At 39.4% G+C, this 16650-nt stretch overlaps 1 protein-coding gene across 1 annotated transcript in view; it reads right to left on the bottom strand.

Annotated features, from left to right (window-relative positions):
- Positions 1-1374: 1374 nt before the first annotated feature.
- Positions 1375-16650, bottom strand: part of LOC104616733 (catenin delta-2) — a gene marked incomplete at both ends in the record, with an annotated part of 117014 nt that continues 101738 nt past the window's right edge. Inside the window, 2 exons of the mRNA XM_010281840.1 lie at positions 1375-1459; positions 4848-5058. Of these exons, the coding sequence (XP_010280142.1) occupies positions 1375-1459; positions 4848-5058 (296 nt within the window). The remainder of the gene's footprint in view (positions 1460-4847; positions 5059-16650) is intronic.

The raw sequence follows: 16650 nt of genomic DNA on the forward strand, positions 1-16650 counted from the left end.
ACTGTTTTTCCATCATAGCATATATCTAGAGACAGAAGGTTGGAAATGAGCCAGACATTGTAAGAACCTCTAAGAGATTATGGTGCAGTGAAGTTCAGCCTCTACAGTGCAGCCACCCACATGCACAGAAGTCAGGCTGTGCACACTTCCAGTGTGTTACTGCCTTGAATCAAGAAAAGCCTACTCTAGCTCATGTTTGTTCCCACCTCTTAATGGGACAGTTGAGTACCAGCTCGTTACTTGGAATGTCTTCACATATGGTCTCCCTAGGGCTGCCAAGGATGACTGAAAACACTGGAAGTGAACAATGGGAGAGACTCAATAATCATCTTCCTTACTCCTCAGACTTGACACAAGCAGGGCTGAGGCATGCAGAAGAACAGCATTTCAAACAGAAGGTCAGCTTCTGCCAGTTTGAGATTTTGTGCATAATAGGTTCTTTTCTTGTGCAAAATACATACAGCATAGACTACGCTGCTGTGAACCTTCCCTGTTTCACAATTCTTATGCCTCAGCCTTAACTAGGACCTGAACTTTTGTGCCACATGAAGTCTTCTCTCTCTGCTGAGATTACAAATACAAGTATCAATTAGATCAGCTTTGAAATTCCATGTAGCAAGATGACCTTTGAGAACTGAATCTGCAGGCTGATACTCACATGGAGTATAATTCCACCTGGAAATATTCAGCAAGAGTTACTTTAAATGTTGTCATTTACTAAGTAGACATTTATATTTTTAAAAGTATATTGGATGTTGATTCACATGATCGTATTACTGTATTGCAATTAATTTTTAAGAGGTTATCAGGCCTGTGGGAATGGTATGGTACTATGGACTCCACAGTCTGTCTGAAACCCAAGTATATTATTCTACTGTCTGCCAGCTGATTGGAAGTGAAGCTATCAAGTTTCAGCCCAGCTCTACATGTAACTGGTCCCTAAGCACCACTCCTTCAGATACTCTTGTTTACAATCTCATGAGGAAATTTGGGAGCTGAAGGGCCGGAATTCTGGTAGTCTCCTCAGGACAGGGTGGGGAGATGCAAGAAGGAAAAGTACAGTATGAGAGCTCGCGTATGTTTGTTATATCAACAGAAAACTTCACTCTCCAGGGCTGTCAGATCCAGCACTTTCTGTATAAATACTTTTGAAAATCAAATTTACATTCCCTTTTCACCACCACACGTATTTTCAAAAGATATTTCTATGTTAAAAGTGGAAACGAGAGAAAAACACATAGCTCTGAGTATCTGAAATTTTAAACTCTAGGTGAATTTCAAGTTCACATAACTGTTTTGGTCTAAAGTCTCTCAGCCCCCAGATTTGGGTAACCATATGAAAGATGACAAATCTAGAAAAAACCCAAGCCTTACCTTCTTGTAGAGACTTCTCAGGTCTCTGTACTGCCACATACTATTGAGGACCTGAGATGCTGCTTTCACCACTTTTGGCGAATGCCTGTTACACACACATATTAAAAAGGGAGAGAGAGAGAAAGAAAGAGTGAGAAAGAGACTGTTAAGTACAAGACTCCATTCATTCTAATATTCAAATGAATCGCTATGGATTTAAACCCACAATTACATTGTGTTTTAAATGTACCATAAGATCTTTGGTTGGCATCTTGGAGACCAATGTGTTTTTAAGCAAGGGCACTACAAGTTATTTCTATAGTACTAATTATTCAGTGAGGAGCAAAACGTGTGTTCCTCAGCACACTGAGAACAAGGATTCACGCTGAGAGCATAATAAAGAGGAATGGGAGAGGCAGCAACTAGCAAAATTCGTTGAGGACCCAAATGGTATTATGTACATCTAAGAAGATGTCCTGGCTACAACTTTTGGCATAAAGGACAAGAAGTTAGAGCCAGAGTTTCTTTCTCTATAAGCTGCCAAACTTCAACTCATGACAGCTCAACGAATTAAGCACCTCTGAGCAGTGGCCAAAAGAAACACTCTAGGTGGAGATGAGCACTGTTTTTGAAGTGCAGAGTCAAGGCACAGAAATACAACTGACTATAAAAAATCATGACAAATTTCATTAGGAATCCAAATTAGCACTTGCATCTTGCTCACACCGTTACCCTCTAATGACAGCAATGCAAGGTCATGTTGAAAACCATATATAACATCACATGGACTTTCTCTTCAGAAAGGTTTTGAAAGCAGCTCTGAACTATTGTTATAATCAGTTGGAATCATATATTACTCTTGGGATAGTTAGCTCTAAAAAAAATCATCTTAAAAAAAACCCCAAAATCAGAGAATATTCAGCTCGGTGAAGAAGGGTCAAATAGAAAAGGACCAGGAAGATAACCCAGCCTACTGAGGAAGCATACACTGTGTAGTTAATCCCTTGTGCTGTACCAATAATACACATAAAGCAGTAGAGCGCTAGAAAACCTTGCAAAGGCCAAAGTCTGAAGTGAGGATTGATGGTGTTTGGGGCAGTCACTGAGGTGATGCAAGTTTTACTCAGAAAAGGCACATGGATTGCAAAACCAAAGAGAAACCAGAAAACCAGCAGCATATGTTACTGGCTTGGGCAGGAAGTCTTCTCAGGGGTCAGGCTCTGGTGCATCCTGTGACCTCTGAGGAGGACCACTGGTAGGCTGACACTCAAGCTGGTAAAACAATGTTCATTACACAACTGATTCCATTAACTTACAGTATTTTCCTAGTAACTTATTTGGTGCTTTTTTTTTCCCTTTTCTTCCATTTCTTACCCAAAGTAGAGCAGTAGGTGGTTACTGGTGAATAAACAGGAATTTGAACCCTTTCAGGCATAATTGTTTCTACTATACTTCCAGCTGTACTGGCTAGTGGGGTGCTGGTAGCATGGAGTAACCAGAAAAATAACTGTGTCAACCATACTGTGAGTACTGAGGAGAAACAGGAATTATGAGAAGCCAATATGGGCTTGGCCAATATGACCTTATCAACACCAGTTCTCTTGTGCTGTCATACAGGGAAAGCGCTCAAACCCTGGACATGTTCCAAAGGCTAGCAGGGCCAGCCCCACACTCCTGGCACTGATACGTACCAGGATGCATGGCCAGGCTAATATCCTGCACTTGTAGAAGCAGATGCTTCATACTGGACAAGATAAACACATACTAAAATGTTTTACTGTATTAAACTGAGCATGCCAGAATTCCCTATCAGTCCAACAATCAGCAATTCTGATTTTTAAACAATGGATTACCTGTAAGAAACCAAACCAAAGCAATGGTGTCTGATACTAATATTTCTGAAAGTTAAAAAATGACACTTTCACTTAAGATGGGCATTTGTAGCACTGTGAGTTGAAAGGTTTTCTTGTTCTAGAACTGTGTAACCTGTGATAGTAATAACACAGGACCGCAACCCAAAGTACTTGAGAGGGGGGATATGAATCACAATTTGGGAAGGCATTTTGGAATTACACAACACTACGCGGCTAAATACTTTCATTCAACATACATATGTCTTTCACAGTTATGAGGGATATTTGGACTGCAAATCACACTCTTGGATCCTCCTAAAACTGCCCGTGATGCTTTGAAAATTCCAGACTTAACAGGTATTTATAAACTCTACCAGATAATGAACAGGTAGACAAATGCATTATTCTGGGGAAAGACACATTCAACTTAAGAGAAATGGATATGAACCTGCTTGTAGTATCAGTGCATTTGATCTAGGAAATATAAATCAAAATTTTGAATAGATTTAATAATACTTAAAAAATGCAAATGTAAATAAATTGGCAGAGCGTGGGGAGCTCCCACAACTAGAATCACATACTTTGTTATGCTACTACTTTTTACCTCTTACAATTAGAATGTGAGAATGTTTCAGTAATGAATTTGGTATGAAAAGAAAAGGGTGACAACAGAGGAAAAGAAATGTGATTAAATTATACTGGCGATGCTCTGATCACATAGGCGAGCATAAGTTCTCATACCAAATGTAGGGTGCATAAATCTTTCCTTCAGGTTGTGGCCTGGCTTTGTGGGGCTCTTTTAGAGCTCTGATGCTGCGGTAGGCTGTGTGATGACAGCTTCGAGTAGGTGGACTGATGGGTTTTGTACACTATAGTGAAGGCTTTTTGTTTTCAAACTGCCATAGTCCCATTGCACTATACTTCTGCAGGTTGACAAATATGAGAACCAGGCTATCTGTTTTAGGCAAAAGAAGGACAAAGAGTGAACTCTTCATGAAGAGTGTGTACATAGGAAAACAGACAAGATGAAACCATAGCTTGCCCTGAAAATGTCACAGTCATGTGTAAGATTTTTGCATGTTTTAGTGCCTGCAGTTATCCTAGTGCTCTTTCAGAAGGAAGGTGTTGGGAGATCCATGGATCTGTATTTCTACCACACCCCACCTCAGCACCAAGCTAGTGGCAGGGAAAAGGGTGCTGTGAAGAGGGAAGTGACTTTATATTCTTCACTCCCAGAGCAAGAGGAACAGTATCAGAACTGTGTTGAGGTCCCTTCCTTTCACAGGATCCCTCCACCTGCATGTCACCCCTTCTACAGGGTGCTAACAGCTCTGGTCCCTAATGTTTATCAGGATCTTCTGGAAGTGCGTAGAGGTAGCTGTTACTGTAGATAACTACTCTTCCTTAAACTGCACATGCAGCACACTCCATGCACTGCCGATGGTACGTCAAAAATAAACCACCACAGAGATCTTTGCTATTGGCATTGACTGTTTCTTGTTACCTTTCACACTGGGCATATGATTTCTGAGGAAACTGAAGTATTCAACTCAAGATTGCACAGAGGAGGCAAACACATTCAGGACTGACAATAACTACTGGAGATGTTAAAAAAGGTGCAAGGTGATTTGCAAAACATACTTGTCTCCTTTACTCTTAGATATGCCAACCAGTTTCTCAATGCCGCCTGCGTCTCGTAAGGCCTTGGCATTCTCCATGTTTTTAGTGATGACTTCATGCAGAGTGCAGCAAATGGCAGTAACGGTGTCATCAGACATGGCCTTGCTTGCCGAGCTGTTGCTGTTGTTAGCGCCTGGCAGTCGGTGGACCAGATCCCTCATGGCATACTTGCCTTTGTTGAAAGAAAATGAAGGGAGAATTCAGAAGATACAGTAATAAAGGGCGATGGAGAAGTACAGGGAAAACACGCAAGACTATTAGCACCATTTGCATCATTGCACGTAATCTAATTGGCTACTGATGCTACTTTGGAGAAAGCCACATTTATACGATTGCATGTTGAAGCATTTCACCCATTAGCCACTTTTTAGTATTTCCATTTTACACCCAGTTGGAGACTTCAGATATGGGCTACATCATGCCCTTATGAGAATGAAATGATGATAGTACAGGCCAAACATATGTATAAAGTTAACCTGAATACCACAACTTACAGAGCTTGCAAGTCCTTATCTCCCATCACACAACTCATAACTCAAAGTACTACAAATAAAATGTGCATCAGTTGTTAAAAACATTACAGTGAATGCAAAACCAATGACATTGTTGTTATTTGTGAAAATATCTTCTCTGAAGGACCAGTTTCACCGAACAAGGTTAATTCTATCCTACATGCAGTAATTTAACTGGGTTTATTAGTGTTTCTATGATGTTATTGCTTATTTGGTGCTCAGAGATGACACTGCACTCTTCCACACATCCTCACTTGTATGCATGGTATTGTCCAGAAAGGAAGCCTTTCTGACATCTATTCCTGTCTGATATTCAGAGATTATTTCATGTAACACTAACTTCCAGAACTTAAAATCTCCTGAAATGGAAGGTGCAATGAATTTTTAAAATGGTCACACTGAACTGAAGACATGAAAAAGAAATTCTGTTGATTATTATAACTATTTTCATGTTTCAATGAACAAAGATTTTTTTTTTTTTGGCAAAATTGCACCTGATATTCATGTAGTGCTCGTGAAAATAACACAGGAGAAGCTTCTGAGAATTTTTATATATATATACATAGTAGAAATGTAAATATATATACATGTAGGGCAAGGTTAGCCTCACACCAGTTCTAGAGGGTCACTATTATGGTAAAATGGCAGCTCAGTCCTCCAACGCGATGAAGACAAGATCAGAGAGGGCGAGGGCCTGATGAAGTTGTTGCTGAGGTCAGTGAAACAACTCTGAATCACCTTCAGTGCAGCTGTGTAGGAATTTGCAAACAGCAATCACCAAGGGAGTATATCATGCAGGATGAAAAGGACAGGAAAGTTGGGAAAAGTGAATATAATTAGTAATCTAATCTACATCACATTTTATGAATGAAATTATCAGGTATGATTATTGTGTATAATATGATAATTTAATCAGATTATTTTCATAACTTTAAAAAGTTCTGATCAATTAGTATTTATAAGTACTTATTAAAACCCTTATTTCTGAAATTCAGTTGCGTGTGTCAGTTTTTGAAAGCAGAGGTAAGAGGAAAATCACATCTTTTAACAAATGTTAAATTATTTTTATTTCTCATAATTTTGCCTGCTGTGGTAGAAATATAACCAGTCATTTGGAACAGAATATTCATAGTACAGATAAAAACTAAAATATCTGTACTGAAATGTTAAACTTCAAGGTTATCAAACAGATTTTGTGGTAATGTGACATCTTAGAAACTACTCTCTCTATATCATGTAAAAACATTCCTGATTATAAAAAGCCTACCATTACCAACAAAATGTGTGCAGTAGGATTTGAACCTTACTGGTGTGCTGCAATACAAATACAAATCTTGTCCTCAAACATTTTTATTTCTTTGCCCTTAATATTTAATTGCTCATTTGTATTATTAGCTTTTCAGCAATATTATTAATATCAGATGTAGTACAGATATTAACACCACTTCCTCTTTCAGAAAAGGTTGGTTTGAGCAAATGGAAAATCTTCCCTCCCCAAAATGATACACCGTTCAAGAACAGCCTGAAATGCTATTTACATCTGCATGTAAATATCATATCCTATCCCCTATCATAATGTGTAAGGTCCTGCCAGGTGCTGCTGGTGAGGTGGACAGGCTTCCTCCTCTTGCCCTGTCCCCGAGGTGCAGCTAAAAGCCAGAATGCCACCTCCAACGGAGCTGCTCACACATGCTGGTGAAGCAGCTGACCACATAGACAGGCATCACGGCTCAAGCTGTCCTCCCAGAGGTTCACCAGAAAAAGGTGGCACACCACCTGGAAGAAGAGGGGAATGGCTGGGCTATAGGGTTGATCTAAGTCACTGTTTACATGGTCCTAAAATCTATTAGCAAGTCTAACTGTTAACATATTTTCTGTGATTTATTTGAACACTTTGTTAGCTACGTGAAAATATGTTTGGGATGAGAAACCCCCCTGCCTTAGGCATAAAAAATGTGTCATTAATTTAATTGAAAACATAAAAACTTGAGAAAGCAGTGACTTTAATATAGAGCTAAGTCATGAAAGCTAGAAGTTAAAGACTGTTCCTTATACTGTATATACTGTAAAAAACATTCCACAGTAACTTGCCTGCATTCCCAATGTGTTTTCTGAAACTGTATATAGTTAATAAATTGCTGTACTACATCCGCAGAAAAACATTGTTATCAGTTAACTTCTCATATCTCAGTTATGTTCTTGCTGCTTTACAATAGGTGAGAAGCAGAAGGGACTCATGCTTTTAGGATTAAATACAAAGGAAATCCTACTCTCGTTCACAGCAGTGTAAATGTCGAGTAATGCCAATGAAAGGACAGCTACCGCTACATCAGCCCAACACAGCTACCACCACATGCAATCGCTGACTTTTGCATTAGTCTATGTTACATCGGTAGAGTGTTTGCATTTAGAATTATTTTTTTTGACGTTACGAACTGGTCTTCTGAAAGCAGACCAAAAAGTGTAAATGGAAACTAGTCTTGTAATGTCAGCAAAGTTTTATCTACCACTACCAGTAGGAAGGCTGGGGAATTCAACTTGCAGCTCAAGACGTCTCCCTGACTGAGCTGAGGAAGTGAGAACTCTGAGGGTCCTGGGAAGAGGACACGATGTGTGTAAGAATTATATTAAAAATAAGTATGCATTATTAATTTTGGTTAGGGTTCATACAGAATTGTTTTGATCTACAAATAAATTGATTTTTTATTTGAGCAACATTACCCATTATATGACCCAGATCTGATTTGAGGCTTTTAAAGAGGATTTACATAATATGATTAAACATAACCATGAGCTTGACAAGGAAAAAAGAAATCATATTTATTTGTTCTGTTTCACTCATAAAGGAAGGCAGACAGACATGAAATGGCCGTAACTTGGGGGCAGGACCACAGGAAAGGGTAGGTGTTTGGAACAGCATTTTTCTGATGCTATACATTTTGGAGTTATTTTTCTAAGATAAGACTTTTATCACTGTTTTATATTGAGAGTAGGATTTGTCTATCACCGTACACTAATTCTTTGACTGTAAGATGATAATGTTTGCTTACTAAACATTTCAACAATGCGGATTTAACACCTTTTCCTTTGCATGATAAAGTCTCATTAGCACTTTAGTACATGCCTCCATTACTTAATTCAGGAAACTTTTTCCTTCATAGGATCAAACTGATAGCTGTCCTAAGAAAGATTCTGCCTTCAGAAGAAAACAGCAGAGAAAACTATTTGTCTGGTAGATTTAACAGGAGCAAAATTATTACAAATAAGGTTCCACTTTTGGAAGTATTCCCCTACGGTTGCCTTGAGACAAATTCACTGCTAATGTAACCCCATTGACTTCATTTCCATTTTCACTCATCTCTGAAAAATGACTTTGACACACTGGCACATTTATTAAATAGTTGTGGCATGGTTCCTAGTTTGAGAGAACAAGACTAGGAAAATTAACCTATTGGAAACATAAGAAATCTCAAACAGAGAAGAATTCAAACTAAGAAGCCCGTCCTGGAGGTAGAGCTTGCTCTAATAAAAGTAATGCACCACCATTTTCCCCCTTCAAAGATATTCATTAATTCACATGGTGTAGCTACATAATATAAAAATAGCAAAATGCCACCATATTTTGTTGTAATGATACAGATAGCCTATTCCAGAACTACTGGTGTCTGTATGTTACCATATATGTGAATTTTGTTCTCTTGGTTCTAACACTTCACTTAAATTTCCAGACTTACATGTTTCTGTGCATTTTCATCATCCTTGTGTTTTTGAGACCATTCAACTTCATTATTTCACAGCCTTTTTGGAAAGAATATTACTGGGAGAGCTTTTATTATTACTTTCAATCATTATTTAATGAATGTGCCAAAATTGTCTGTTTAATTCGGTTGGAACAATTTTGATCATGAGCAGTGTATTCAACTGATAGTCTAATGAATTAAGAGTGCATTCATCATGGGATAGCAGTGGCAGAAATACCACTTCTGTACTTGATAAAGACTTAATTTGTGCACCGTGCTTTCTCTTGTCAGATACTGATTTCTTAAGGCGTAACTGATAATCACTATTGGTGCTAGGGTAGCAGCTGAAAGTGCCCTCATTGTGCCAGAGGAACCTTGCCCCTTCTCTGAACAATGGAAATCTTCAGCACATACTGAGGTGCAAGACTGGGGTGTAAGAGCCCAGAAAAAATAATTATGCTTAGTACAATATGTAGCAAACTCTGGACTTGGACTGCCTAGGCAGTAAAAGGTATTCTGTAGGCATCAGAGCAGCAGTGAATCACATGTGAGGCATGGGGGAGTAACAGTTTATTAGTTTTCATAGGGAGATTTTCTTCTGCCACTGGAGCACTTAGGAGGGAAAAACTACCCCAAATTTTAAAGGCAAAATAGGTTAAGAAGTAAGAAATGTTGTCAGACTGGGTCTTAGACCCAAACGTGTATTTTTCTTATGGGACAGAGGAGGAAGCAAACCAAAGAAGATGAAGCAGGGTACTGCCAGTGCTGTGGGGCCAGCAGCAAAGTTAGCATATGGAAGGAGACGATGTTAATATTTTTGAAAGCAAGAAAGGCTGCAGTACTGAGGTAGAGACACTTGTCCATGTGAGTAGATGATTACTCCTCAGACTCCGGGGAGCACCAGGAAAGGTGTAGGTGAGTCAAGAACAAGAAATAATCCACCTGACGTGGCAATGTTAGTTTATAAAGGAGGATCCCTATTTCAGAAGATAGAGTGGTGCAAGCTGAAATAAGGTTCATTAGCCACCCCAAAGTTTAATGCCCTCTCGCTCAGCACTGAATGACAAACAGGCTTTCGACCACAACCACTGAGCCAGTGCCTTTGCTATCCACCCCTATCCATAATATATAGTCTCTAGCACTGCTGACTGCAGCCTATGTCGCATGTGAAGGAACTATAAGTTACAACACTTCGTATACCACAACTCTCTCTTCCCTTTGTTTGGTGACTTCTGGTTTGACGTGACTTAAGCTGTTGACAGGGCAGATTTATGCAACTCAAATGCAGTGGCTACTGTGAAACCCACATGGCCTGACCAGTGCTAGCTAATGGTCTGTGATCTTCCTCATCACAATAGATCAGTTTCAAGTTTCTGAGGCCACTGTGTGTGAAGTAGTATTAGATGAAGAAAGTGGAAAAAAACCTGAGCAACAGGACTGAAAAACATTCACCCAAAAAGCATGGGTCCCTCCGCTTTGAGCAAGTGTTGTTGGGTCAGTTTGGGATTCGGATGTAAAAGGAAAGCTAAAGCCATCTTTAAGGCATATAGGGGGCAATTCATGTGTCCAAACATAGGGAGCTAACAGTTTCAAATGCTCTTAGATACCCGAGATGTCTGCACAGAGTTAGTAGACCTATGACAGACAAACAGCCTTCTGGAAAAGCAGCTGAAGACAAGGTAGGATGCCCTATGGTCTTTAATGTTTAATGCTTATCTTTAGGCACCTGAATCTCACTCCCAATGTTTAGCCAAAAATGTTTTTTTTAGGTATTTTACTTCTTTTTTTAACTTCTTATGTTAGGGATGTGCACAAACATTTGTAATCTCTGGCAATTCAGAGTAAATGCATGTGAAGACATTTCACTACATAATGTTAATTGACTGTAGTACTGCAATTATCCCTATCCAAAAGAATTATCATCTCAGTTCAATCATTTGTAAGGGAATAAGTGATGAGTTAACTTAGACTGGTTTGAGTAAGCACCTCAGAACTCGTGGGCGGGAGCCACTGTTTTAGCTGCTTCACAATAAGCCTAGCCTGCCTGCCAGTTAAGCTGGGATAATGAGTGCTTTGAGCTAGAGAACAATGCTGGATTTCACCTCTTTGCAGGTTTATTTGAACTTAAATTTTAAGACTCTGTGGAGATAAATTTTTTTGGAGAAGGCAGAAAGAATAAAAAACGCCACACACACATGCCCTCCTGTGCCCCCAAGCACCCAGGTGCACTTTGCTGACAGCTGCTGAGACAGAATAAAAGATCAGGTGGAGGTCTCAAGAATCCCTCTTCCCCTCAGAAAAAATTATACATATTTTTTTCTTTCCTACCACCTCTGATGACAGGCAGCAGGATTTCAAGACATAACATTGGTATTAGGTACGGACCATGACAAAGAGGAACAGTATCTTCCCTGATACATTGTATGTGATGTGCCATTCATTGGTTTTCCTTTTTTAAGATCTTTTTTATCAAGAATAAATTCAGCAATAGGTAGTGTAGCATATAAAGCCCTACAGGGAGCAGGAATAGCAATTTTTTACAGTTTCAGGGAAGAAACCCTCAAACTTTCATAGAGCGATGAAAGTACATGAACCACCGATACCTGTGTTGGTCATGTCAATTGAGATTTGCTTGTAGAAGAATCAAATATCTAAAAGAGTAACCAATATAGAAGCTTTTATCTTTTTAAAAAGATTAAAGATACTGGTTCTATGATTCTATATTTTACAAGAGAAAGGTATGGCATGAATGAGGAATGACAAAGGGCACAGCCATAATAGGGGTGGAAGAGCAGTATGTATAGAAGCTAGTAGCACCGGACAAAGACAAGAGAGAAGCATTTTCATATTTTCACCCTGAGCATGCCATGGGAAATCACCATGCAATCACCCCTTTTCAGCAAATCGCTTTCTCAGATCCATGATCCTTCAAAGATTTTCTTTCCTGTAGCAGCATTTTAACCCAGCCACCTTCCTCCTTCAGCTTCCGTTTCCAGAAATGCAACTTTTCCATTTCATGTATTTCCTGCCTCCCTCTGGCTGATCATTTTTCTTGTTTTCAACTCACCTTCTCAGGGCTGCCCCCCGTCCCCTCTCTTACATGACTGATATTTTTTCTTCCTTGAGCTGTACCCCCTCAGCCCTTTGGCTCTTAACTGCTAAGATCTCCTGCTCCTTCGCCATCTCTTGCATATCTGATATTTAAGAATATATCTCTGCATCCACCCTGTCTGCCAACCTTTTCCATTCTCTCCTCATACTGGTTTAAACCACCTCCAGTTTGATGCTCGGCTAGATCCTGTTTTAGTCACACCCCTGCATGCCCATGACCCCCGCCAGGCTCCTGCTCTTTCATGTTCTGAACTAAAGGGAACTTCAGCTAGCTTACAAGCATAGATTTTAGGTTGGAAAATACCAGTGTGTTTAAAATATATTGCTCTTGTACTATTCGTGCTGTCTCTTGTATATCTCAGTTCCACAGACAACTACCTATTTAATCTACTGTTACTCCTAATACTGATTTTACTCCTCTCTCAATGGAATACCTTCATGTTGTGCATTCCTCTCACACAGCAAGACTGCAGACATTCAGGCATTATATTAGCAGTTGTCTTAAGACGTAGAGATTAAAGAACTTCCAGGACTCTTTAGCTGGCCATAAACTGCTAATTCATACAGCATATCTGTCCCGATGTGTGCTTCAAAGGCTAAATCCATGTCTACACTTTGCATGCACACGCACTTCAGCTGGGTCCATTGGCACTAATGCCAAAACTAGAGCAATGTATTGAGACCCTGCTGTACATCTCTGCCTCTTTCATCTTGGCTGCTGTCTTTTTGGCAACTGTCATGGGATGCATGCCACCATAGAAAAGTGGATTTCTGGAGAAACTAGCTCTCCTTGGGGGGAGTAGATGCTTGCAGCAGAACAGCCAGAAAATTAGTACAGAAATGGATTTATGCATACAATGGCTAAATGGAGTTTCTCTTAATGGCACCTCTCACCCAGCATAGTGGACGGCTTCTATTTTGAATGATAATCCATATATCAGCTGAGAAATCTCTAGCCCCTCTCTCTCATGCTGGAGAGGCAAACCAACCATCAAACACATTCTCTGACTTGCAACCTGGTTTTGGAAGATGAATTTAGGAAGAGGTGTAAGTGTCCTTTGTTGACTGTCTCACCCACATCAGGACTATAAAAATGAGTCAGTTCAAGTCCAGCTTGACCCGCCTAATTATCTGTTGACCTGATATGCTAAACAACCACTGGGTCCACAGAAGGAGAAAAATCTCCACCAATAGGCTTCTATTGGTCATCCTCAGCAGCAGAAGCAGCACTATTTTTTACGGTAAACTGTCACAAAACCACAGATATTACAGCTTTTACGTTGTTCCCCCTGCCCTGGCCAGAAAAAAGGATTTGGGTAGTGGCTTTGTCTGTCTCCCTGGCAGTCTGAGCTTTGGTAGGACGGCTGGGAACAAAAATGACAGACCCAGGCTTTATTATTCTTGGATCCAAGGAATGTGACCTTGCATGCTTGGGGTTTATACCCAGAATGGATGGAGTCCATGTGGGAAATCATGCAAATAATTTCATTTTTAATTAATTTTGTTTACATTTCCTGCCAGGTATACAAACTGGAAAATGCATGGAAAGGAGTTGTTCGCCCTCCTATTGAACGAAGTAGTGCAAATGTATCTAATTAATCAGCTCCTTTACACACCAACAGATTTATGTCTTGTTTATATTGCAGTGTCATCTTTCCTTTCATCTTTCCACCAGCCCAAGGTAAAAAAGGTTCTGCAAAGGGAAGTGATTCTTCAGTTTAATTGCTGCAGGCTAAGTTTTCTGATTAGTGGAGCTGGTTTTAGTCCCTTGCTATCCTCTTCCCTGCTCCCTGCAGAGAACAGAGCTCTTGGAAGGCTGAATTTTAAAAAATATAGTCATTTAATTAATGTTATGATTCATCAGTGCTTCTAAAATGCTTTGAAGAGGAAAAGTGCTATGTGAATGTTGAGTGGAATTTCAGTTTTATCTGTATTATTTTCCAAGATAGGATAATATTTTGTTAATAGCCTGATTCAAGGGACTTGAAATTAGGCCATAATGAAGAAATAAGAATGTTATCTATTTTTGGAAAAATAAGTTTAGGCTTCAAGATCTATATCCTGATCCAACACCCACTGAAATTAATGAGCCTGTCTACCAATGTCAGAAGGTATTAAGTTTGATTCATAAAAAGTAGCTTTTCTTTTCTACTTTGGTTTTTACTTTGTGTCCAAAACTGAACAAGATTCTGACAGGAGACTGATGTAGCCAGAGTGAATTGCAACTAGACATTATCCTTCTCTAACTGTCCATGAAGCAATTGCTATTTATTTGCTACTATTTTTCTTCTTCTTAACTTGTGCTATAATATTGCCTGAAATTAATGAACAAATTTGTCGCCATTGTATGGTCCCAGAGAGTGATTATTTTTGCATGCTTTTATACGCAGTTACAACAGTATAATGGTGAAACGTACAAAAATTCTTATGTTTAGAGATGTATATTAAAATATTAAGAGCAAAAAACCTAAAATGGAACTTCATGATATATTCTGTTATTAGAGATTAAGTAAGATATATAGATGTAAACATGGTAGCTCAATAAATCACTTGGTAGAGTCTTTCGAAAACAACTCTTCCAGCAACTTTGAAAACCAGTCCAGGCAATACTGCAATGTTCATATATTCCTTAACTACTGCAACGTTCAAACATTTCTTAAGTCACCACCATGAAAACTCTATATGGAGCGGTTAAGATAAGATAATTAATCTGTGCACGATAGCAAAACAACAATACTGAGGATAGATACCAGTATTTCACATTGCTTTACTGTGCACCATACAATAAAATAATTTATATTTAATAACAAAATCTTGGCTAGTATCTAAGGCTCAGTGAAACCATACACTAACTTCGTGGATGTTAATGTTTGGGAGAAGGACAGAAAGGGAAAGAAAAAGAACAAGTAAAAGAACAGCAACGTAAAAAGTGTTAACTGTTTAAAAAATATTTTTAATTCTGCCATTTGGAATTGTTAGCAAAGACCTCATTAAGACACAGTGTCCATCTGTGGAACTGCTAATGCATCAGTGTAACTAAACTAGACCCTACAAACGTCTGGTGTAGTAACGAAATTATAAGTACCATTATTAGAAATGGCGTCTCTCACACTGGCCATGCAGAAAGTGGGCAGGTAGTGAGTTTTACAAGGCATTTTTTAGAAGTCAGTCCATTTTGCAGATAATATTAATGTTCTGACTTAGTTTAATTCCTGTTCTCGACAGAGTGCTTTGTGATCTTAGCCACAAAGTCACTGGAGAAGACCAAATTATATTGTATTTTATATTTTAATTCACCTGAAGCTACTACAATTTAAGGTCTGAATACAGTAGGTATGTAAGCAAGGATATGGTGCAGAGTTAAAATAAGCTTTGTATTCTCATGGGAAGGGCAAAAATGCATCTGATAACCTTCCTTAACTAATTTGTATTATATTTTGTTTCAACTACAACATGACTAGTTTTTATATTACTCATAAAAAACATCCTCAGCTCTTCTTAGTTGTACAGCTCATTATTAGCTGTGTTTAAAGAATTGTGACAAATGAATCCTAGCCCTGACTCCTCCATCAGAGTACAGATCTGCTAGAGCACAGTTCTCTTTGTGCTTCCTCAGGAGGTGGGAGTCAAAGGGTTCACAATGTGACTTGGGTTTAGGTTGTGCTACTGCTGTTCCTTCCAAGGTAACAGCTCCAGGTGGCATCTTCAGGATGGTATCTGATCAAGTCTTTTCTCTAGTGGCCCTTAAAGAAACTTTGCCTCCATACATCCATTTGAGCTTGCTCAGTGTCACTAGATTATTGCTTTAATCCGAGTCACAGCTGCTCACCTACATCTGAGTAGCACACAGAAGGAGGATTCTCAGGACTGTGTACTCACTGAATTTCCTTCTCTTACCTCCATGGGCATGCAACTGCCCACATGGCAAGAGTGAGAGAGTCTACTTGTTAGACTTGATATGCTAGACTTGATCTTTTTGGAGATCAATTTGGACAGAGGAGACCTGCTTAAGGCAAAGACCATAACCTCTTAGATCCTTCCAGTTCATCTCTCTCAGACCTCTGCAACATTGGCTGATCTCTGCTACTCCCAAAGAGAGGGGTAGAGCTGGGCAAGTCTTCCAAAAGTCTTCTCCTCTCTCCAGACTTGGGGAAAAGAAGAGTCTGTCAGAGAGCAGGTGGCTCCCTGGCTCCACGTGCCTTAGTCTAAATGATCAGAGTGCTCTGAAAGACTAGGGTGGAGTCAGAGTGAAAATTTTACATCTACTCAGCAGCCTCACTACTTCCCTGCGACATGGCAGAATATAAACTACACTCTGCATTGCAGGGGAAGGATGGGAGATCAGGTTTGAAGTGCTAGAAAAGATTTGACTTAACAAGACCAACAAAAAAGCAAAGCAGG

This window comes from Phaethon lepturus, unplaced genomic scaffold (genome assembly GCF_000687285.1).
Source record: "Phaethon lepturus isolate BGI_N335 unplaced genomic scaffold, ASM68728v1 scaffold5962, whole genome shotgun sequence".
Lineage (NCBI taxonomy): Eukaryota > Metazoa > Chordata > Aves > Phaethontiformes > Phaethontidae > Phaethon > Phaethon lepturus.